The 23,196-nt window shown below is 38.9% G+C and overlaps 1 protein-coding gene across 1 annotated transcript in view; it reads right to left on the bottom strand.

Annotated features, from left to right (window-relative positions):
- The window catches only part of LOC127569668 (uncharacterized), a 114,175-nt gene that overhangs the window by 29,817 nt on the left and 61,162 nt on the right, over nt 1-23,196 (bottom strand). The window contains exons 18-27 of the mRNA XM_052014469.1: nt 22,973-23,160; nt 20,935-21,037; nt 18,343-18,412; nt 16,442-16,572; nt 10,440-10,507; nt 7,246-7,445; nt 7,093-7,131; nt 1,934-2,153; nt 605-747; nt 103-200 (exon numbers count right to left, since the gene is read on the bottom strand). Of these exons, the coding sequence (XP_051870429.1) occupies nt 103-200; nt 605-747; nt 1,934-2,153; nt 7,093-7,131; nt 7,246-7,445; nt 10,440-10,507; nt 16,442-16,572; nt 18,343-18,412; nt 20,935-21,037; nt 22,973-23,160 (1,260 nt within the window). The remainder of the gene's footprint in view (nt 1-102; nt 201-604; nt 748-1,933; nt 2,154-7,092; nt 7,132-7,245; nt 7,446-10,439; nt 10,508-16,441; nt 16,573-18,342; nt 18,413-20,934; nt 21,038-22,972; nt 23,161-23,196) is intronic.

Genomic DNA, 23,196 nt, shown 5'->3' with positions numbered 1-23,196 from the left:
TGAAAGCCTCATTGCAGAGGAGGCATTTTGAAGAATAAAATCGTATTCAGCACAGCATTGTACTGTGCTGTAATGTTCTATGTTCTATGTATTACCACTCACAGTTATAGTCCAGGTACAGTCAATCTTGGGTGGGTAGTAGCGAGGATAAAAAGGAGAGCTCAAGGAACCATTCCAGGATATGAAGTTGCCACCACAACCTAGGAGGGAAAAATATTTTAAAATCTAAAACAAGATACAACTACGTCATCAGATTGTCAACCCTAAGTGTGGTTCTTCTGTCATTATCAACAGAAACTGCAATTGCAACAATGAATGGAAATGCTTAATCTTCTTTGCCTCTAGTTTTGTTTTGTCTTTCTACTCTGGAAGTCCTAGAAAGTGGAAACCTATATTTCCTAGATCTTACAATTCAGCTGGGCTGAATCTATTTCCTATCCGTGAATAGCAATCTAAACACACGCACACATAAATATTTTGGTTCATCCACAAATCCAAGTTTTAAGGTTTAGTTTTCAATAAAACCAGAAAATCTATTATTGGTCAAATAGTTCAAAATGCTTTCCATAAAACAATATCCATAAAACAATATCTACATATCTACCTCTTTTACGAATAGCTTCAAAATAGGCTTTAAATACTGCACCACCTCTTGGAATTTTTGACGAAAATGTCACCAACATCACATTGCCAGATGAAGTCAATCTGATAACTGGAGGATTCCAACTGACAGGTGATCCACACCACCTGAAAAAAGTCATGTTATTTGCTTGTTCGACATAACATATCATAAAAGTGTCCATAAACAGCATATTTTATGTGACAATAGTCCCCAACTTTATTATTTTTATATAAAGCAGCTTTGGAATTTCAAAGCAGCTTTGAAAATCCCCCAATTTTATTATTTTTATAGAAAGCAGCTTTGGATTTAAAAATTGTGTCACCTTCAATATTCTTAGATATAAAAACAAAAGAACTGATCTGAAGTACATTTGTCAAGGTCACTTAAGAGTAATATAATGAACAACTCAACCTAGAACCCAAATTACTACATCTAATTCTGAATTCCCATTGCATTAAATATATTCTCCACATTGCCCGAATCTAGTGGACAGTCTCCTGCCTGAAACTTTGCATTTCGATCCAAACATTTATTTTGGGACCGAGAACACTTTAATACATCGGAAATTTACAAGGTCTGGTGCAGTAGACCAATTCATGATGACATTTTTTCAAAGCAGGTAGACTGTTGGCTCCAGGCATGAACTTTAAAGGACAAAATAACCAGGAATGCTCTTGGAACTGCTCATGATCAGTTGCAGAAGATCAACAGAAACCATACCTGGCCATCTGAAGTTTCCAGTGATAATTCCTTAGAACCCCACAAAAAGGCAACCAATATTCATTTTTAGTGCAAAAAAAACTGTTGAAGAAATTCAGCAGGTCAAGCAGCATCTATGGAGGCAAGGGGATAGTCAACGTTTCAACTGCTACAGGATCATGACCCAAAAATCAACTGTCTCTTTGCTCCACAGATGCTGCTCAACCTGAATTCTACCAGCAGTTTGTTTTTTGTTCCAAATTCAAGCATCTGCAGTCTCTTGTGTCTCTATTCATATTTAGTACTCTGGTTAGAACTTCAGGTACAAGCACAAAATCCTAAGTTGAAAGACTCAACTCAGTAAAGTAAGTTGGAAGGGTACTGCTTCACAATAAGCCACAAAAATCATTCCAGAGCAAGTGATCCAAGTTTTGCTCCCAAAGCTAATGCACTTCACCAGATACTAATGGAGCACCAGCAGACAATAGATAATGAGTGAATTCAAATTTATTCCTATGAAGGAATAGGCAGCCCAATGCTCAGAAGTAAATGAGACACTGCTTAGCAGGAACACGTTTTGACTATGTAAATTTCAAAGACTGTCTGTCTTACCGTGCAATTATTTTGTTCTGTATGGGGAGAAGAAAATCATAGGCTGATAGTTTGTGGATTGCACAGTTTCCTGGAATTGCCCCATGTAGTGTCAGAATCACTAAATGCACAATATGGCCCGCTGGAACTCGCAGTCGCCATTGGTAATAGGATCTTTTTGGCCGAGTTAGCGTCAGTGTCCGATTGTTGCCTGGTTTTGCATAGAGATCAAAAGAAATCGCTGCAAAGATAAACAAATCTCACAGTACAATAGGAAATATAGCAATGATCTATAATATGACTGACTTTGCAAAGATAATTTATAATGTTAGAAGATTTAATAGAATTTCCAAAATGCAAAGGTAGAAGAAAATATTAGGATAACCGAAGATACAAGTAATAACAATGTTGGTCAAATATGATTCACCTTTATTAAAAAATGTAACTACTGAATTCTTAAGAAGCTGCCTTGCAACTGTAAATTGGCAAAAACTTCAGAATTTATCAATGACACAAATGGTGTACTATTCAAATTCCATGTTATTTTTTAACAGTTGAATAATGATCAAGATTCCAAGTCAATAATGCTGTCATTTGGCAATTTAGAATTTATGTGCGGAGCTCATCAATTTTATCAACTTTGCTATTAACTTCCACCCCACCCTCAAATTCACTTGGTCCATCTCTGACATCTCTCTCCCCTTTCTTGATCTCTCTGTCTCCATCTCAGGAGACAGGTTATCTACTGACATCTACTACATACCCACTGAATCCTACAGCTACCTTGACTACATCTCCTCCCACCCTGTCACTTGCAAGTACACCATTCCCATTTCTCAGTTCCTCCGTTTCTGACGCACCTGTTCTTGTGATGAGGCCTTCGACTCCAGGGCATACGAGAGGTCCGCTTTTTTCAGAAAACGTTCCCCCACCCCACTGCTATTGATGGAGCACTTACCCGTATCTCCCCTATTTCCTGCACTTCTGCCCTCACCCCATTCCACACCCTCAGGCAGAACAGGGATAGAGTTCCCTTAGTCCTCACCTACCATCCCACCAGCCTACGCATCCAACATATCAATCATCACAACTTCTGCCGCCTACAACAGGATCCCACCACCAGGCACATCTCCCCCTGCCCTCCCCTCTCCACTTTCCACAGGAATCACTCTCTCCATGATGCCCTTGTCCACCCATCTTTCCCCACCTATCCCCCTCCCTCCCCAGGCACTCTCCCCTGTAACCGCAAAAATTATTACACCTGCCTCTACACCTCCTTCCTCACCACCATCCAGGAACCTAAACAACCCTTCCAAGTGAGGCAGTCTTTCACATGTGAATCCTACAGTGTGATTTATTGCATCTGGTGCTCCCATTGCGACCTCCTCTACATCAGTGAGACAGGATACAGATTGGGTGACTGCTTCGTCGAGCACCTTCAGTCCGTCTGCCGTTTTAGCCAGATCTCCCAGCAGCCATTTTAATTCCATTTTCCATTCCCACACCAATATGTCTGTCCACAGCTTCCTCCACTGCCAGGTCGAGGCTAAAATGCAAGTTATAGGAACGCCACCTCTTATTCCACCTGGGCGGTCTCCAACCTGGCGGCATGACCATTGAATTCTCAAACTTCTGGTAACTGCTCTCCCTCTCTCTCTTTTCTCTCTCCTCCTGATCCACCTGGCTCCCATCACCCTCTCTCTTTTCCCTCCCCCACCCTCTCCATCTGCCCATCACCCACACACTCCTCCCACTGGTTCCCCTCCCCACCTCCCTCCCTTTATTCCAGGCTCCACCTTCCTCTCCTATCAGATTCCATCATCTTCAGCCCTTTGTCACTTCTACTTATCATCTCCCAGCTTCTCACATCATCCCCACTCTCTCCCCTTCCTATTCTGCCTATCACCCCCTTCACCTGGATCCACCTGTCACCTGCCAGCTCTTGTTCCACTCCTTTCCTCCATCTTTTTATACTGGCTATTTCTTTTTCTTTCAGTCCAAATGAAAGGTCTCGACCCCGAACATCGACTGTCCATTTCCCTCCATAGATGCTGCCTGACCCACTGAGTTCCTCCAGCATTTTGCGTGTTATTACAAATGCTAGTTTGTTCACCACATATGAACCTTTCAGAGTTTGCTTTATTCAGAAAGCTGGCAAAACCACAGTCTATCTACTATTGGGTTTGGGTTTTTCTGAATTTAACAACATTACATAGCAGATGGAATGCATTTTAATTACCTTACTGTTGCAGTTGGAAGTTATCATTTTGACACCCACACAAGTACATGATCATAACAGCCACCAACCTAGCATTTCAAAGAAAAGGACTCATTTGTTTAGCACCTACCTGAGAAATACATCAAACTGCTCCATATTGCTTATTTCTTAAAGGACATTCACTGTTAGTTGGACAAATATGAGTCAGATTGCAAACATCATGATCCCACAAACAGAAATGGCTTATTAACCTATAGGAAAGCATGGAAATAGAGTTCTGGAGATAACTAATTACAACTTTTTAATGAAGATTAAAGTGATGATATTTGCTGCTATGTTATCTTTTATTGCCAGCTCAGGGGTTACATCTTAACCACAATTTATAGATATATTACTTTTTCGGTAAAACTTTTATTGTTCATGTCAGTATGCTGCCCATGTCAGGTGAACTAAGCAGCAATTACAAAGCTGTTTCTACATGGACAAAACTAGAAGGGCATATGGACTGTGCTTATAAATTCTCTGGTTTTTGACGAAAAGTAAAGATTAAATGTGAAGAAATGCATATTATTTGAAGAAAAATGAATTCAACGGATATGTTTCATTAAAAGGAAATGACTACGCTGATATTTATGAGCTTGAACACTTGACACACATACCAAGTTCCCGAAGCCATGAAGAAGCCGGGGAAAGCAGTAGCTCACTATGGGTTGGTTCTGCAAAGTGCTGTTGATTGCAATGGTACTGCACAGTTCACACCTGCAATTCCACATGCATTGAGATCTTATTTCAACTGTGTCTTTACAGTGAGATACCAAGCAAAGGCCAGACACATTTCTTTGTGTGAAAAATCAGTAAGCACATCACCTGGGTCATTTTGAAGAATTTCCTTCTGCCTGACTCAAGAATGACACAAGCAAGATCTGGGAGAAACTCATTTTTAGCTAGGAGAGGGACTTAAAAGAGGAAGGGAGAAAGATACCTGTAACTTTCTGAGAATAAAAGCAGCAATGCTCCTCTATTTATTAGGACACATCATGAATCTCCAGTGAAATACTGAAGTGGACAAAGTGACAGTTACGCCATGGTAGATTACATAGTGCTGTTCCCTTTCACCAATTCTCCTTTACATTCCCCAAACTACAGCAGCAGCTGTCAGGCCACTGTAGCTCCAATGGTGCTGCTCTTGACTTGAATCAGAAGGTTGTAGGTTCAGTCTGTACTCTGAGGATCTGAGCACAAAAAAAAGCTACGTTGATTCCCAGTGCAGTTCATAATGAGTGTTGGCACTGACTCAGATGTAATTACAAGAGATGTCAAATTGAACTCCTATCTACTCTCTCAGATAGAAGTGAGAGTGTCTATGGTGCTATTTTGAAACCAGGACAAGTAATCTGATTGTTATCACATTGCTCTTTTTGGGGGCTTGCTGTTTGCAAACAGCTGTTTCCAACATTTCAAAAGTGAGTACAGAAACATTTTATTAGCTATAGAGCATTTTAGAATCTTTTGTTATTGAAGGTGCTAGACAAATGCAAGCCTTTCTGTTTAGGAAGGCTGTTCAATACTTCCAAAATCAGTGGTACAAACAGACTCCTTCTGTATGTTAGGCTTCCAAAATCGTTAGCAGAACTGGGGTTGTGGCTTGTCCTGGAGTTGCACTTTCTTCTAGAACCTGCTCCTATTAACTGGGTTTTGTGAATCACCTTGCACAACTCCATTCGGCTCACTATCTATGCCAAATGGGTTCATTTCTAAACTGCTGACTGAGAGCAACTTCAAAATGGCTACTCCCTCAGGTCCTCTTTCATGCTTTCAGCAATGCTAAGAAAACTAGAGAAACAGGAAGAGTCCAAGGCCATGTATGGCAGGGAATTAATTATGTTGTAGCAGATAATCAGCAATGTTAAGCAGACACAGAATGCCTGTATAAACAATTCCAAAGGAAAGGTAAAATAACAAAGGTGACAAATGGGATGAATTCTTGTTCCATTTCTGAAGTTGCCACCAATGCAAGACTTGAGCTACTTTTGCCCATAGCTTCCTGCTTCCAAATGTGTGATGGCCTGGAAGCAACCTGCAATAAGAGTTGGTGCATTAGTGCATGGTTCATCTTATGTACATAATGAGAAGGAGAAGCAATACATAAGAATGCCTGCAGTTGGAAATGTCCCAGCAGTTAGGCAACATAATAAAAGTCCCTGTGATTGTGACCTAGTGAACAGAGTTTGCTGTACATGCTTTGATTGCAGGTATTAGCAAAGTGAAGGTATGTGATTGGAATTTTAATGTGATGAGATGCTGTGATTAAAAGTGAAGCATAAGGAATGGAAAAAAGAGGAATTTGGAAAGTTGTGGTGGAGAACAAAAACTAATATCGCAAAGTCTGCTGGAGGAAGTTGCAGGCAGTAAGACATTACTCCCATCCACGGTGTCCTGATAAGATTGCTGAGCCACTCGTGGCCTTGAATCAATGTCCTGGGATGATGATGCCATCTTTTCCATTTCAAGCTCTTCCATCCAGGCTTTTGAATCTGCTAAGGAAACCTGCTGCCATTTGAGGGAAAGAAGGCCACAAGCACTCCAGTTTGCTGAGTTCAGGGCTCTTGCCTTTGACATCCAATACTGCTGTAAGTAATTCCTTGCACCAGCCACATCTGCCCTGGGTGAATAACCCCTCTTTCAGCAAATGCATTAATTTAAAGTATTTTTAGGATTGATCAGAAATCATACACACATATCCCTCCCCAATCCCAAACTGAGCAAGCTGCCTGCACCCGCATGGGAGGCTCATTATAAAGTTGACTGACAAAGCTAGTCAGGTTTACATCATTAGAGAGCTCCCAAGCCACTCAAAATCCTTCCAACATCCAAGCCTGCCTTCTTGGAACCACAGTCTCAGGGCCACTAAGTTTATGATAATATGCAATGTTATAGATGACACTCAAACAAAAATCCTTACCCGACTTGACAGTTAGGTCATATTCTTCAGAACCTGAAGCTGCAAAAAAAAAGAAAAAGAAAACATAATGAAGTCTAAAAAGAATACACAAGGAAATGCAAGACTGAATTTTAGTTCTCCACAAATGTTCATTTTTTGCAGATGAAGCACTACCAAATAGCTCAATTGTGTAAACATCAAAATCTTCTTCAATAGAGGAAATCTCTTCAGAAGAGTTCAGCAGGGGTATTTTCAACTTTTTTCCATTGACTTGTTGCAAATTAGATGTAGTTGTATTCTTGATGTAGTGTGCTACATCCTCTGGAGCCGAGAACTTACTCCAGTAATAGGCTCGAAGCCCTTCCTCTCCTTCACTGTAACAAAAGAAACAAAAGGGGTCAGAGCTTTTACATGTATGTAATGAAAATATGTCAATTTCACACAAAATGGTGAACAAAAACTTCAAATTTGCATCCTTAGCACACTCAGAACAAAGTTCAGAATGTGCATCTGCATCACATAATAGAAATTCAGCCATGTACTCAGACATCCTACATTGCAGAGTCTCGACCCAAAATGTCAACCATCCCTTTGCCTCCACAGATTCTGCTTGACCTGTTGAGTTCCTCTGGCAGATTGTTTTTTGCACCACATTCCAGCTTCAGCAGTCTCTTGTGTCTCCATCCTACATTGCTCCTGGGACATGAAGCTCTTAGTCAGAAGCACTAAAAACAAAACATTATTCTCTTTATCTTCTGATTTGCTCTTTATTTTCCTTCTCTTTCATGCTGTCCTTTCTTCACCCTATGTATGGGTTTTTCAGTTTGTCACCTCTATCTCTCAATTAACCTCTGCATTCTCATTCTACTTCTTTCTGAAAATCCATTTTCCCTTTGTTTCTCTTTCCTTCTTTCTGTATTATTCACTTATTTTCACTTCCTTTCACGTCCCGTGACATATTAGAAATAAGATTAGAGATTCAAGAAGTATTTGTGGAGGTTGTAACATAACAGGTGACAAATGTAAAATTTGTTGCGGGCAATCAATTGTGTTTTAAAGTTATACTACTTTAAGGATTGTATCATACAATTAACTGCACATGGCAAGGTGAAACTATTTTCTAATTCACATTGCCCACACTCTTTCCCATATGCAAGATATTCCTTTTTCTTTTGTGGACTCATGTCAATGTACACACAACTTCTAACATCTAACAATCTATTTTCCCTTTACTTGCAAAGAACTTAGGGTGGAAAGTTCCAAAGAATTACTATCTTGACACTAAGATTTTATTTATTAAAGCCCCCTTATTGTTAGATAGAATTACTGACTAATTTCAAATGGCTTACAGAGAAGTACTGAGACATGGTTGATTAATCTGAAACTTAAATGCCATGCTCAAAATTGAAAATTGAACACTATGCATGATTCCCCCCACCAACTGAGTAAACATATGGAAATGCACCAAGAGATAGGGAGATGTGTGGAGACACAAGACACTGCAGATGCTGGAATCTGGAGCAAAAAAGAACTGCTGGATGAACTCAGTGGGTCGAGCAGCATCTGTGGAGGAAGAGGAATGTCTGAGGTTTTGGGTTGACACCCTGCATCAGGACCCAAAACACTGAACATCCCTTTGCTTCCATAAAGGAAGCTGTGTAATTCACAAACAAATAAAACAGCCTGACCCACTGGATTTTCAGGCAAGTAATCTGTCTAAAGAATGGAAATAGTGGAGAGAAGTGATTATAGTGTACGTTGAGCTCGCTGCGGTAGATATATCAGAGCAGACAAACGTAAAGACCATACTGTACCTCACTGGTCACAAGGGTGACAATTGTACCATACCATGACCTTGGAGAATGTGTTAGATGCAATACCAACCCCATCACAACCTGCCTAGAGATAAGACAGTTGATTGTTACCAGTTTTTTTTAACACATGTAACCTGGGGCAGTCAAATGCCTCGATGCTTTCTTGATGGAGCTAAGATTGTCAGCAGATAATTGCTATTTAGAAATTTGAAAGGGCCAGTTGTCACAATTGGATTATTTTTGCATTTTTGTAGTCCAGGTTCAGGGAATATATACTACATGAAACTAATAAAGTACACACAGAAATACAAAGCTGCAGAGGTATCCAAAACCAAGATAGCAATGTTGGATAACCAACAGAAGTAGGCATAAGTCAAAAGGCAGAACAGGGAGTGCAGTCAAGGATGTTTGGATGTTGCAAGTATTGCCAAGAGCAACATGAGCAAATGATAAAGAAATGTCCTGCAGATGGGGAAAAGTGTGGGTAATATTGATTGGAAAAATCATTTCCTCTGATAGTGGACATTGTAAATAACATCAAAAGTCAATGGGCAAGATGATCTGTGTGGGGACAGAAACAGGATTAGATCCAGGGTAATGGAAATGAGATCAATTCTGTGGAAGGATCACTTTTTAGATAGGTCTATGCCAGGATGTTGGAGCAAATACAATTATCAACATTTCAAATATTCTGTCAAAATAAGAAATCAATCTCAAAGCTGTTAAGGTCAAACCAATATGTCATTTACTGTTGATGCACAAGGCAACAGTGAAGCCTGCTGGGAGCATCCCTCTAGTTTGCTCCAAGTATGAGCCATAAATTCCTCCCTATCATGTTTAACTATTGCACATGGTTGAAATGAGTGCAAGTCAGATTTCAAAACTGAACTGTGACCCTGTGCTGATTTCCAGAAAATGTGTTTAAACTTAGATTTTGAACTAGCGTTCTGTACATTAACATAGCAGTTACCCGCCGGTACACATGCTTCTCCGGCTATTTCCATCTTTCCCTTCCCTGACTCAATCTTCCCCAATCTTTAGGATGTTTAGTATTTTTGTTTCTCATATAAATCATTTCTGCAGACAGTTGAAGAATTATTCTATTACAAGTTCTAATATAATCGGTAAACAACAGCTATTTTGATATTCCTTTATCAGTCTTTTCTCTCCAAAAACTTCTCTTGAAAACAGCTCTGTTAAGATATTATGATGTCAAAGAACATTTCATTAGCTTTAATAATGCATTATCATATAAAATTTTAATTCATTAATAACTGCTTACTGGTTAAATAGCCTTCAATTTTTTGAAAAGATTGTAATGCACTGATGTTCTGTTGGCGGAAAAAAAATTGCTTTATTGGAGAAGGCAGATCAGGAGACAATAACAAGGTAATCAAATTCCTTTGAAAGGTTTTTTCTAAGAAGTTAACCACAAACCATATGTATTTCAGCAATCAATTATGTAATACTTTCCATAACATACATCTGAATACTCATAAAAGCACACCTAACATGGGCTAATACCGAAGAGTTTACGCAGGCTCTTGTACTCACCTAAATGCAGTGATGACTGATTTCAGGTAATATTTCCCCAATATAGATGGCTCATACAGTTCTGAAAACTAACATTTAAAGAGTGTAAGAGAAAGAATAGAGTTAAAAAGAGCCATTTAGCCTGCTGAGCCTTATTCAATTTTCTCATCAGACATCCACCCACTGCAATCAATTTCTACAAGAATCCACAAACCACCCCAGGTAACAATCCAAAAATATTGAATCTTATTTAGTTTTCTAATTAAAAGAAATGGGACTCTTAAATATGTTCAGTAAATTTGAAAAGAAAAACACATTCAAACAGAAAAACTTACACAAGAACATAAAACATGAGGAACTGTAAGGCACATGGGCCATTGAGTGTGCTCTGCCATTCAGCAAGATCATGACTGATCTCATTCACAAATACCACCTTATTTCCCTCTCTCTCAATTCTCCTTGTGTCCAAAATTCTGTTTATCTCATTGCTCAGTACAACCAATGATCAAGCATCTACAGTCCTCAGGATAGAAATTTCTTAATGTTTGTAGATACTGAAGTGAAAAGATTCCTCTTCTCAGTTCTACATGGCCAACCTCATATCCTGAAACAGTGCTTTCTACTCGACTCATCTACAAGTAAAGAATATTTCTCCTGTAAGGCCCTCCAACAATTTTTAAATTTCCTCTCATTCTCCTAAACTCCAGAAAATAGAGCCATTCTGTCAAATAAAAGAAGCTCATTTGACCTAAAATACAACCCAAGGTGAGTTTCTTGTTAGCATTACAACCAAAGAATTATACTTCCAACAAAACAATGCAGTGTCATTTCATAAAATGAGGTGACTTGCCATAGTGAAACTTGGAGGAGCATTAAAACTTCTGTGAAGTTTCACCCAGTGTATGTCCCTATCCAAGTATTCATGAAGATCTTTCCCCAAACCCATGAACACTGCATTCTTGCAGCTCTTATAGGTTACACAGAGATGAAGCTCACTTTTCTCCAAATCCATCACCATTTTCACATTCCTAGAAAGGTGTAGTGTGATGCAAGTAAAACTTTAATCTGCCAAATGTCAGTCTTTTATCTGAGAAGGGTGAGGAGGTGTTATCTTAATAAAAAACAGAAATGCCGGAGATACTCAGCATGTGTGATGGAAGGGAAACCATAGATGGGCAGAAAGTACATATTGGAAAAACTGAAATGGAACTAATTTGTCAAAACAGATGCAGTAAAAATGGATGAACTTGGAGAATGGAATGGAGCCCTTACAATAAGCAAAGAAGACAGTATAGTCAAGGTGGCTGTGGTTTTATTGTTGATACTAGTCACTAGTCTTTTCCCTGAGATGAAGATAAAGAAGTCTACGAGGAAAAGGGAAGAACTGGAGATGGTGACAAACGGAATATATTTTATCCAGAGTGTAGCAAATGCTTGGAATTAGTTATTTGTGAATGCTTAATCACTGAGTATACTCAAAACTGAGAATGATAGATATTTGAACCCTAAGGGAAACAGAGGATAAAAGATTGGACAAATAAAGTGGATTGACTATGGTCAATCATGTAAGCTCATAGAATGGCAAAGCAGATTTAAGAGGCAGATTGGCCAATTCCTGTTTCTATATCATGTTTGTAAATGAATTACCACAGAGCCACCAGGTGGCCAGACATGGAATCATTGGAGACTCAAATAATCTGTTTAAAGTATTTTACATTACATGGCAATTTTACCTCCAAGATTTAACTAGTTCACCAATGGGCACCTAGCATATTAATATACAATAGATAGCTTATATAGGAACTCCATTGTATAAATATAAAACAGTTGTGTCTCATGCCATAGATATATATGTTTCTTTCCTACCAGGGTCAATATTCTTGTTGATGTGTTGGGCCTCACGAGTATATTCAAGTGAAGGAGAGCTATTAAATGAGTAACTTATTTTAGTTGTGTTCTGAGATGGATTTTAACTAGTTTGTGTGTGATATTTTGAGGGCAGTCCTAGGTTCCAAAGTTTTGTTTTGTAAATGTACCAGGAATCAAATCAGTATCTGCTGTCATTCATTATGTGGATATAAAGAGGATTTAAAGGCTAGAAGATCCTTAAAATGCCCCTAACAATGCTAAACTTAACTCCACATCAGAAAATTGCACAATATTACAGCAAACTACAAAATTTAGGACTGTCTGATGATTATCTGTGCTTTGAGTTGCATTAATTAAGCAGTTTAACGGACTTGACATTTAACGTGAATAAAAGCAAATGCAAGGTTGGCAAAGAGAAAACGAGAGGCACTCCTGAGGTGCTATATGCTACTATTGGCACCGTACCACTTTAAAGGTTGATAGGAATGCAGAACACAGCACTGATACCTACCTTAGGGCATCTGAACCACAGGAAAAGGTGGAGGATTTTGAGATTTTACTCATGAAAAAGCATTATTAGGAACAAAAAAGGTGATGGGCAATAAACGAAAATGTATCTTCACACAATAAGTGATGGTAATCCGGATACTAGAAGAGTTTGCCAATATCGATAAATCAAAATTTGCAAGACTGATTTTTCCATTTTGTAAGGACATCAAGGAAAACAGGGCATGCACAGGTAAAGTAAGTAAGTTGAAGTACAAATCAGATATGATTGAACTGGATCTGAATGCCAGAGGTAGCCTGGGGGGGCTGAATGTTCTGCCTCGGTTCATCATTTTTGAATCATATTTGAGATTTTCTCAAACTTTACAATCAGGTACAAAGATTAACCTTGGAAAAAGCAGGATAGAACATGCTCTATTGTTTTCCTCAGATGGTGGTGAACACTTGGAATCGATTGTTCCTGGAAGCAGACAATGTGGCAGTATTTCAGAAGGAATTAGGTAGATGCTCAGACAGTGGTATTTGAGAAGTATGAAATTTTGGGACTGACCAGTTAGGATTGCAGTCTTTTCCAGTCTCATCCTTTCCTAATATCCTACCATCTTATCTGCTATTGCAAAGGGTGGCTTCAGTTTCTGATGTAATAATGTAAACATATGGTTCTTGGAGGTTTGTTTTTTTACAAATAGAGTGATCAAATTCACTGGTAAGTTTCAAGCTAAATCCTGACTCTACCAAAACCACATTCTCTCTTAATTCCCATACAAAGAATGTTCTGATTCATGAGACCACCTAGGTTAACATTACTCAGTTCTAATCGGCACCAGAAAATGCATCTTTTCAAGTAAAAAAAACAGCAAAAGTAATTTCAAGTTTTTCACTTTTTTATTTCCATGCTTTCTGAACATCCAACTGCAGTAAAATAGATTGGTGAGGAATCTAGAGTTAACACTTAGCAATAATTCCATTTATAGAATGTAATAAAATGAGCAGAGCAAATTAAGATTGATTGTAACATATCAAAGACTGAAGATTGGTGTCGTGAAAGCTTAACAGTGTGTAGGCATAATCTCTGTCATCAGAACAATGGGCACACCAAAAAATGATTGTAATGACCAGCACATCACTGATATATTTGAATGATCTTGCATCCATTTTGGACACTCATCCCTTCAATTACTTCAACAGTATAAACTGCAATTGGATATTTTGACACTATCAATAATTAGATACACTCTCAAGAATTAACAATCTTTATGAATTAAAAAAAAATGCAAAACCACTATTTTCACAAGCTGACTCCAATCAATTAACAGCTGCTTGCATGCAAGTTAAAATTATAATGTTGAAAGATATGGCTAGAAATATGAACTTGCGTGCACAAGGAGTCATTTGGTCACAATAAATGCCATTGGGCTAGACTTTGCTCTCAGCAATAAACAAGCAGGACGAGCTATGCCTTACACAAACTATTGCCCACAGAATTTTGATTGGATTTTGTAAAGGAATATGCTATGATTAGAAAGTCATTTTGATGTAGTGATGGAGATCTGGGAATTATTGTAAACAGGGCAAGCAACTCTGTCTGCCCACAATCAATCCAACTGAAGAATTGATAATAAGCAGTGTAATTTAGTCAGAACTAAAATTTGTTTGATCGTTTATTTAATTCAATGCAAAATCATCTAAATAAAGCCTAATATGTGGAAAGAATGATTAGATGAAGAGATAAATGATGGAATGATAAAGTTAAAATGCATTTTATTTACAATTTATTTTCTTTAAACTAACAATAATTAAAATCTGGAAGGTTAAGATACTAGAGTCATAGAATCATACAGCACAGAAACAGGCCCTTTAGCCAACTCGGCCATGCCAACCAACTTGCCTAACTGAACTGGTCCCATTTGCCAGCATTTGGCCCATATAGCTCTATCCTTTTCATTTCCATGTACGCGTCCAAATGTCTTTTAAATATTGTAATTGTACTCGCTTCTACCACTTCCTCTAGCAGCTCGTTCCATATTTATTAATTTGTTAAAGAACTTATGTGTTAAGATTCTACAATTATGAAGGTTGATTCTCAATATTGGTAGTAATTACAGCTTTTAAAACTTAAATACACAGAGTCATAGAGTCTTACACCACGGAAATAGGCCCTTTAGCCCAACAGGTCGATGCCAACCAAGATTCCATTCTAAGCTAGTCCCACTTGCCCTTGTTTGTCCCATATCCCTCTAAACCCTTCCTATCCATGTACCTGTCCAAGTACCTTTTAAATGTTGTTAATGTATCTGCCTCAACCACTTCATCTGGCATCTCTTTCCATATACTGACCACCCTGTAGGCGAAAAAAGTTGCCCCTTAGTTTCCTATTAAATTTCTTCCCTCTCACCTTAAACCTATGCCCTCTAGTTCTTGATTCCCCAACCCTGGGAAAAAGGCTGTGCATATTGACCCTATCCATGCCCTTCATGACTTTATACATCTCTGTAAGATCACCCCTCATTCTCCAGCACTTCAATGAAAGAAGTTCCAACCTGTTCAACTTCCCTCCATAACTCAGTCCCTCAAGTCCCGGCAACATCCTCACAAATCTCTTCTGCACTCTTTCCAGCTTAATGACATATTTCCTATTGCTGGGTGACCAAAACTGAACACAATATTCCAAACTCAGCCTTGCCAACATCTTGTATGACTGCAACATAACATCCCAGTTCCTATACTCAGTGACATGATTGATGAAGGCCAGCATGCCAAAAGCCTTCTTCACCACCCTAATTGCAACCACCACTTTCAGGGAACCATGTATTTGTATTCCTAGGTCCCTCTGTTCTATAACACTCCTCGGGGCCCTACCGTTGACTGTGAATGTCCCCCTGATTTGTCTTCCTGAAATGCAACACCTTGCACTTATCGGAATGGAACTCCATTTGCCATTACTCAGCTCACTTACTCAGCTGATCAAGATCCCTCTGTAAATCCTGATCTTCACTGTCAATGACACCACCTATTTTAGTGTCATCTGCAAACTTGCTAACCATGCCTTGTACATTCTCATCCAAGTCATTGAAATAGATGATAATGGGCCTAGCACCAAACCCTGGGGAACACCACTAGTCACAGGCCTCCAGTCCAAAAAACGACCTTCCACCATCACCCTCTGCTTCCTACCATCAAGCCAATTGTGTATCCAATTAGCTAGCTTTCTCTGAATCCCGTGCAATCTAACTTTGCATAGCAGCCTACCATGCAGAACCTTATCAAAGACCTTACTGAAGTCCATATAGTCTACAGCCCTGCCCTCATTGACCTTTGTGGTTATTTCTTCAAAAAAACTCAATCAAATTGTGAGACATGAACTCCCAAGCACAAAGCCATGCTGACTATCCCTAATCAATCCCTGTCTTTCCAAATGCTTGTATATCTTATCCCTCAGAATTCCCTCTAGTAACTTATGTACAGCAGATGTTAGGCTTACTGGTCTATAGTTCCCAGGTTTTTCTCTGCAGCCCTTCTTAAATAAAAGCACAATATTAGCCACTCTCCAGTCATCTGGCACTTCACCTGTTGCTAACAATGAAGTATATCTCAGACAGGGCTCCCACAATTTCTTCTCTAGGTTCCCACATTGTTCTTGGATATACCTGATCAGGCCCTGGAGATTCATCTACCTTCATTCGCTTTAAGCCATCCAGTATTTCCTCTGCTGTAATGTGGACCATCCCCAAGACATCCTCATTAATTATTTCAAGTTCCAAAGTCTTCACGTCCTTCTCTACGGTAAAAACCAGAGGAGTATCCACTGGAATGGACATTCACTGGAATTTCCAAATCATCCTAACATGTTTTGTTGTTATATGGCAAACCAGTACTGGAACTTAACTCTGTTCCATTTATTTCAATCCCACATCACTTGGCATGCAGAGCAAGTCCAGCAGTAATTGCCATATCTAACTCTGATCTACTGTGCTGATGACGTGAGGGTTATTTTTACAGCAAAATCAATTGTGCTGCTACAAAAGAGGCTGAAGGGAGATTCAGTTGAGAGGTACAAAATTTAACAGGTCTAAAATCTTAGCCTGTCCCTGGAGATTGAGGAGACTTGTTTCCTTTCCAGTTTTGTGTGCTTCAAAGAATGAAGTCAATGTGGGAACTGCAGTCTCTTTCACATAAGGTGCCTGATGGGGCAACGGAGTGCATAGTTTGTGATGTGGTGTACCCCAAAGAAGACAAATGGAATGTTGGCCTTCATTGCTAGAACAACTGAATTTAAGATCAGGGAAGTTATGTTGCAACTGTATAGGGTACGGGTGAGGCTGCACCTGGAGTACTGCATGAGAAAAGATATACTGGCTATGGATGCGGTGCAGAGGAGGTTCATCGGGTTGATTCTGGAGATGAAGGAGTTAGCCTATCAGGAGAGAATGGGTCACCTGGGACTATACTCATGGAATTCAGAAGAATGAGAGGGGATGAGAGGGGATCATATAGAAACATATAAAATTATAAAAGGGATAGATAAGATAGAGGCAGGAAAGTTGTTTCCACAGGTAGGTGAGACTAGAACTAGGGGACATAGCCTTTCGATTTGGGGGAGTAGATTTAGAATGGAGATGAGGAGGAACTACTTTTCCCAAAGAGTAGCGAATCTTTGGAATTCTCTGCCCAGGGAAGGCAACCTCATTAAATATATTTAAGACACAGTTAGAAAGATTTTTGCAGAGTTGGGGAATTAAGGGTTATGACGAAAAGGTAGGTAGGTGGATCTGAGTCCGCGGCCAGATCAGCTATGATCTTATTTAAAGGTGGAGCAGGCTCAACAGGCCAGATGGCCTACTCCTGCGCCTATTTCTTATGTTCTTATGTTCCTGCAGTGCTTTTGTGTGTTTCTGGTGCATGTACTCAAGGTTCTCAAAACCATCCTTAATGCTCCTTCTCCAATATGAGTGGTCATGGGCCAGATATTCCCAGGAGTAGATGGGGATGTTGACTTTATCAAGGCATCTAAGTACATACTTTAATCATCTTTTTCTCTGCCTGCCTGTCTCTTCCAATGGCAGAGCTTGAAATAGAATGCCTGCTTCAGAAATCTGGTGTCGGCAATGCAATTGACATGGTCAACCGAATGTAATGGTCTGGGTGTAACTGGGGCCTCAAAGATGAGAGTATTAGGCCTGGAAGAGAACAAGAGAACACTGACATTGGTTCACTCATTCTTGCAGTGAATATGGAGGTTTTTGTGGAGACAGTGTTGGTGATAAGAACCTTTTCCCTTTAATGGAGAGGTCAGTATCTAGGGAGCTGATTTTTAATGTAATTGGTTAAAGAATTAGCAGTGAAATTAGAAATTTTTAATCTGGACAGTGGTGGGATTAGGAACCTGCTGCCAATTTGAAATAATGTAAACTTCATGGCTATGGACTAAGAAAATTGGATTAGTCAGAATAGGTCTTTTGGCTAGCTGGAACACAATAGGCTGAATGGCTTTCTCTACTGTAAATTTCTATAATTTTCTAAAGATATCTCCAAACCAAAGCTCTAGTACCTAAATTGGCCAAAGCACAGTATTCAGCAATTTCACCTGAGGTGCTGAATTTTTTTCCAGTTGGTCTTATCTAAGAATTTAACAAAGCTCTCAGTGTGAAGATATACAATGACATCGGCATGCTTGCACATCTTTCTGTGATGGGATACTCAGTCTCTGAAAACTGTGTCACCAAACAAAAGTTCCATGGTTTGTTTTTCAATGTCAGACAGCAATAGGCTTGGATTTGTTGTCTAAGATGTTGTGATGTGAGTAATTTAACCACTACAATACAATTTGTATGCATGGTACCGTTTCCTGCTCTTAACTCTTTCTTTTCCCCATACTTGAAACCATAGAGTTCCTCAGTCTTTTGCCGCTATCTCCCACAATTTACATATTTCTGAAAGCCATGTTTCACTTACCCAATCTACACTTCCTAATTTACTTTGCTGATTACTTTTCTCTACTTTTTGAACATTCACCTTAGTTTCTAGAATGAAAAAATAACTCTAACAAAGTGTTGTGATGCTGCACATAAGCTAAATCACACTGAGTCCAGTTCCCAAAAATCTCTTTTGCAAATGTTCAAATCTGTTTCAACACAAAGTTCATGACAGCAAAAAGATTGCACACACACTGTAGAAATCAGTGGCTACTTTACAGTGTTCATTTGTTTTTTTCCCCCAATTATCATCACATACATTCTTCTGATTGCACATATTTGAACAGAGCTGCTGATTAGAATTTACTGGAAAATTACACTTTGTTGCAATTGCATGACAAAATGAAACTTGTTACAATTAAAGTAATTTCAAACTGGAATCAAATCTCTATGAAGGTCCAACTATATTTCCCTTACAGTTACTGAATCTGGGATGGACGATTCTTGTAATGTTTATATGGCATTTTATACCCAGGGCTTAAAAGATAAATATCTTTACGTGGCTGAATATTTACGTGAACTTTATATTTATTGTTAAAAGATATTTTTGTGGAAGAATCAACTGAAAACTTAAGTAGGCGTTTCTTTTTCTTCAGCCAGAACTGTGTCGACCTCAGGAATTATAATTAATTGCTTTCCCAAATCCCACCCTCACAAACTGACGCAAGCTTCCATGGTTAATTTTGCAAAAACAAATGGAAAAGAAATTCTAGCAATTCACTCTGACACAAATTACTGACTGTGCTAAACCTGCAATACTGTGTGATAGTGGTTAAATATAAAAAATAAATTCTGACCAAACTACATTAAAACTTTACCCTTTATAGCAAAAAAAACTGTAACCATTCTCCTTTTAAAACAGGGTGGTGGACTTATTTTGAATTGCCTATAATCAGATCTTGAAATGTCTTCTCACCTTGATAAGTGGCAGTAGTCAACAGAATCAGTCAATAGCACTATGGTAATGCAAAAAAAAGCTTGCAACTCACATAATTTTGGACAGCTTGTGCTTGTGAGATAAATTGTTTTGAGTGTGGGTCTCCCAATTCATTGGTGTAGGTGAGGTTAGAAATTTCTAGACTTCCACTCAGATAAAAAATGGAGATAGCAGGTGCTGAAATAGAAAACATCACAATTTACATTCTGCAGGTAGCAGAACTTCTGTTAACTTGAATAGAACAATTAAGCTGAATGTTTACTGCATTGTCAACGAACCAAGACAATAGCTGCTTGACTTGTAAGCCTTCAAAATGCAAGATTTAAACTTACACAAACAGTAACAAAGGACTGCAATAATTGTTGCCGCTGTAAGAGGAATTACAGGCAGGGAGCCAAGGATCCATCTTCTGTAGGGTTCACTTCTTGCCATCCTGTGGGAGAACTTCAGAGGGCAGAGGTAGGTTTTGAGTGCTAATGGATCAACAGAATGGGCCGATGAAAGACTGAGACAGTGATCGGAAGGCAAGCTGTCTTTGTTATATTCTGCAATAGGATATTTCTGAAGAGAAAACAAGCAGAAAAAGAATGCAATCACCTAAAATACACCAAAGTTTCTTGATGAAGGTGTAGCGCTGAAAGGTACGCAGTGATTCAAACACGTTTCAGTTATTTTGCAACGTTGCCCTCCGGAATCAAATCAAAATGTTGTTCCTGGACAATATATTAGAAGGTGCCAAAGAAACATTTGTGCATTTTTACCTCTGTACAATGGAAAATGTTTACATCAAGTACTAATTTTACAAGTTCCGAATATTTTTAGTTCTAAACTGAAGTCTCTTACCAACAGAGAAAGTTTAACTAAGCTCACTTTGGCACTTGCATTAAATATTTTGCACAATTAGAGAATACAGTTTGTTACTTGGAAAAAATCATTATGGGGGCAGTTTTTCTTAAAATATCTGTCGTCTATGAACCTCGTTAATAACCGTTAGAATAACGGAAATACCCGAAGTCTTTCATCCTTTATAAATAATGGATAATCGTTACACCTAATGAGGAAACGTCTCTTTTCAATGCTATGCTATGGATCGCGTAATTTAATTAAAATAAACTGTTGCTTATGCGAATACTATTTTTTTAAGGTCACGTGTGAGGAAAAATACTTCGACTGCACTACTCGAGTCGGTTGACATCAAGCTGATTCACCTTTCTGCAAGATGTGACCTTACCTGGCCAAAGGTGGGTCTTGCCTGTTTCTGCTGGTGAGCGGCTGTTTCTGAAATAGCGAAGACCTCACTGATCCGCTGCTTTGAAAGTAATCGCATCGCCCTGCTTCGTTAAAAGCAGAATCTGCTCAGGATCAGCTCAATTCCACAACGCTGTAAATCCTGTGAAGGCACCGTGAACGAAACAACGACCCTACGTGACTGCCAAGGTGTCCCTCTCATTGAGCTTGTAATCAAATTTATACAATGGCACGATTGCCACCCACTTCCACTCTCGGCTGCTGTCGAGTGACACAGATAGTAAACGGGTCTACACCGCGACACCAGTACGAAAACAGTAATGAGTACACCGCGCAGCGATTGCCCTGGTGAAGCTTCTGGGCAGAGGGCGTGCGTCTTGTGGGGGAACTGCGCCGCCCCAAGCCCCATTGCGAATCTGGCGTTTCGTGCTACAAGTGCTCATTCCTTCCGCATGTCTTCAAAATAGGGCCTTCAGAAATGTAAGAACAAATGCATCTAATGGCATCCTATCTGTTGTGCTTCTGCACATGTCCAGTTCTAATGAATGGTTACCAACCTTCAATATTAACTGATTTCCCTCTTTGCAGATATTGTCTGGCCTTTTTTAAATAAGGTCTAAAAGTTATTACCCTAAACTGAGCGGCTTGCTCGTCCTTTTCAGAGGCTTTTAGGAGTCAAACAACCATATTACTCTGGACATGGGATAACATATAGTACCAAGGGCAGCAGATTTCCTTCATGAAGGACACTGGTGACACAGAAGAATTTTGTGTGATTAAATCTGATCACACAATCACATTTTGTGTGATTAAATGGTGGCCACTTAATCTGGTGATTTAATGGCCACCGTTACTGTTGATGATTACTTGAATGTACAACTCCAAGTGCCATGGTGGGACTTAGACTGGCATTTCCAGATCACTAGTCCTGGCCTCTGGAACTCAGTCCAGCTACTTTACCACTACACTTTATGTTTCTGCAACAATTTCTGTTTGTTCATCTCTGACAGATTATCTGTCCTGTTCTGCAAAGGCAACCGAGAATGCACAGTGGCATTTTTAAAAATAATATATTGCCAGAAACACAAATGTAAGGATAGAATTTCCCATATATTTGTACTAAAAGACAAACACATTGAATTATACCTTACAGACAATGTACTAATATAATTACAGCATTGACATCCATCTGACAATTTGAAAATGGCCCAGGTATCTCCTGTTCAGAAAACAAGACAAATCCAATTGGCTGAATATCACCAAGTCATTGCATTTTATATTTGTTTTCTGCTTGGATTTATCCTAATGGATTCAGTAAGTCACATTAAAATTGCAATCCTAGCATGATTAGTTGTTTTAAGCACTCCATGTCCTATATGCATAAATGGTGGCTAGCTGCCTTGAAATTTAAAGTTTCATATTTAAAGAATACATAATGTAATTTGCTGTTTTTCATTGAGCCCTGGCAGCTTGCATTGATTTCCACTTTTTCACAATCATCTTTATAATCTGGCATTTGATGTGGAAATTACAGTAAATCTGGGTGTAAACAGAATAGGGTAAAGGTGAAAATGGAGTAGGACTCCAAGAGGAAGCATCCAATTGCTTAGAAAGTAATTACTTAGCAACTATGAATTTGGAATACAAATGATTGAGAATCAGGGTGGAGTTAAAGGGCAATTGAGAGATAATGGGTTATATGGAAATAAACAGGGAAATGGGTTTGCTTTCAGAGCTAGCATGGACTCAGTTGTAAGGGAACATCTGCACATGAGAAAAGGAAAATTGTGAGAAAGATTTCTATCAATTAAAATATATTATAAGGACAGTAGCAACTTAATCTTGATTGCAGTATATTTCACATTTGCTACATAAATATACATATAATTTTCACAATCTGTGGTGATTCTGGAAATTGTGTTCTTGTATCAATAGTATAATTTAAAATAGTTAGATTTATTTTATTATCACATTGATAAATATGTAATCTTTTGAAATGTAAACAATGACATCTACATAACTATGTGAGGTCATCAGTTTTTGGCAAGGCAGAGACATGCTGCTGGATCCATGTAGCAAACTTTGACACTCTTGTATAAACTCCAGGAAAATTGGGTCTTCCACATCCATGACCCCAGCTCACAATACCAGTTAGAAACCATCTTCCACCAACTTTTTCTTGACAAGATAATGGTCCTCCAGAGTCGCCCTGCAACATTAATAAAAATCTTTAAATACTGATGGT

The sequence above is a fragment of the Pristis pectinata genome, chromosome 4 (genome assembly GCF_009764475.1).
Source record: "Pristis pectinata isolate sPriPec2 chromosome 4, sPriPec2.1.pri, whole genome shotgun sequence".
Classification (NCBI taxonomy): domain Eukaryota; kingdom Metazoa; phylum Chordata; class Chondrichthyes; order Rhinopristiformes; family Pristidae; genus Pristis; species Pristis pectinata.
This window is presented reverse-complemented; position numbering and strand designations above follow the sequence as displayed.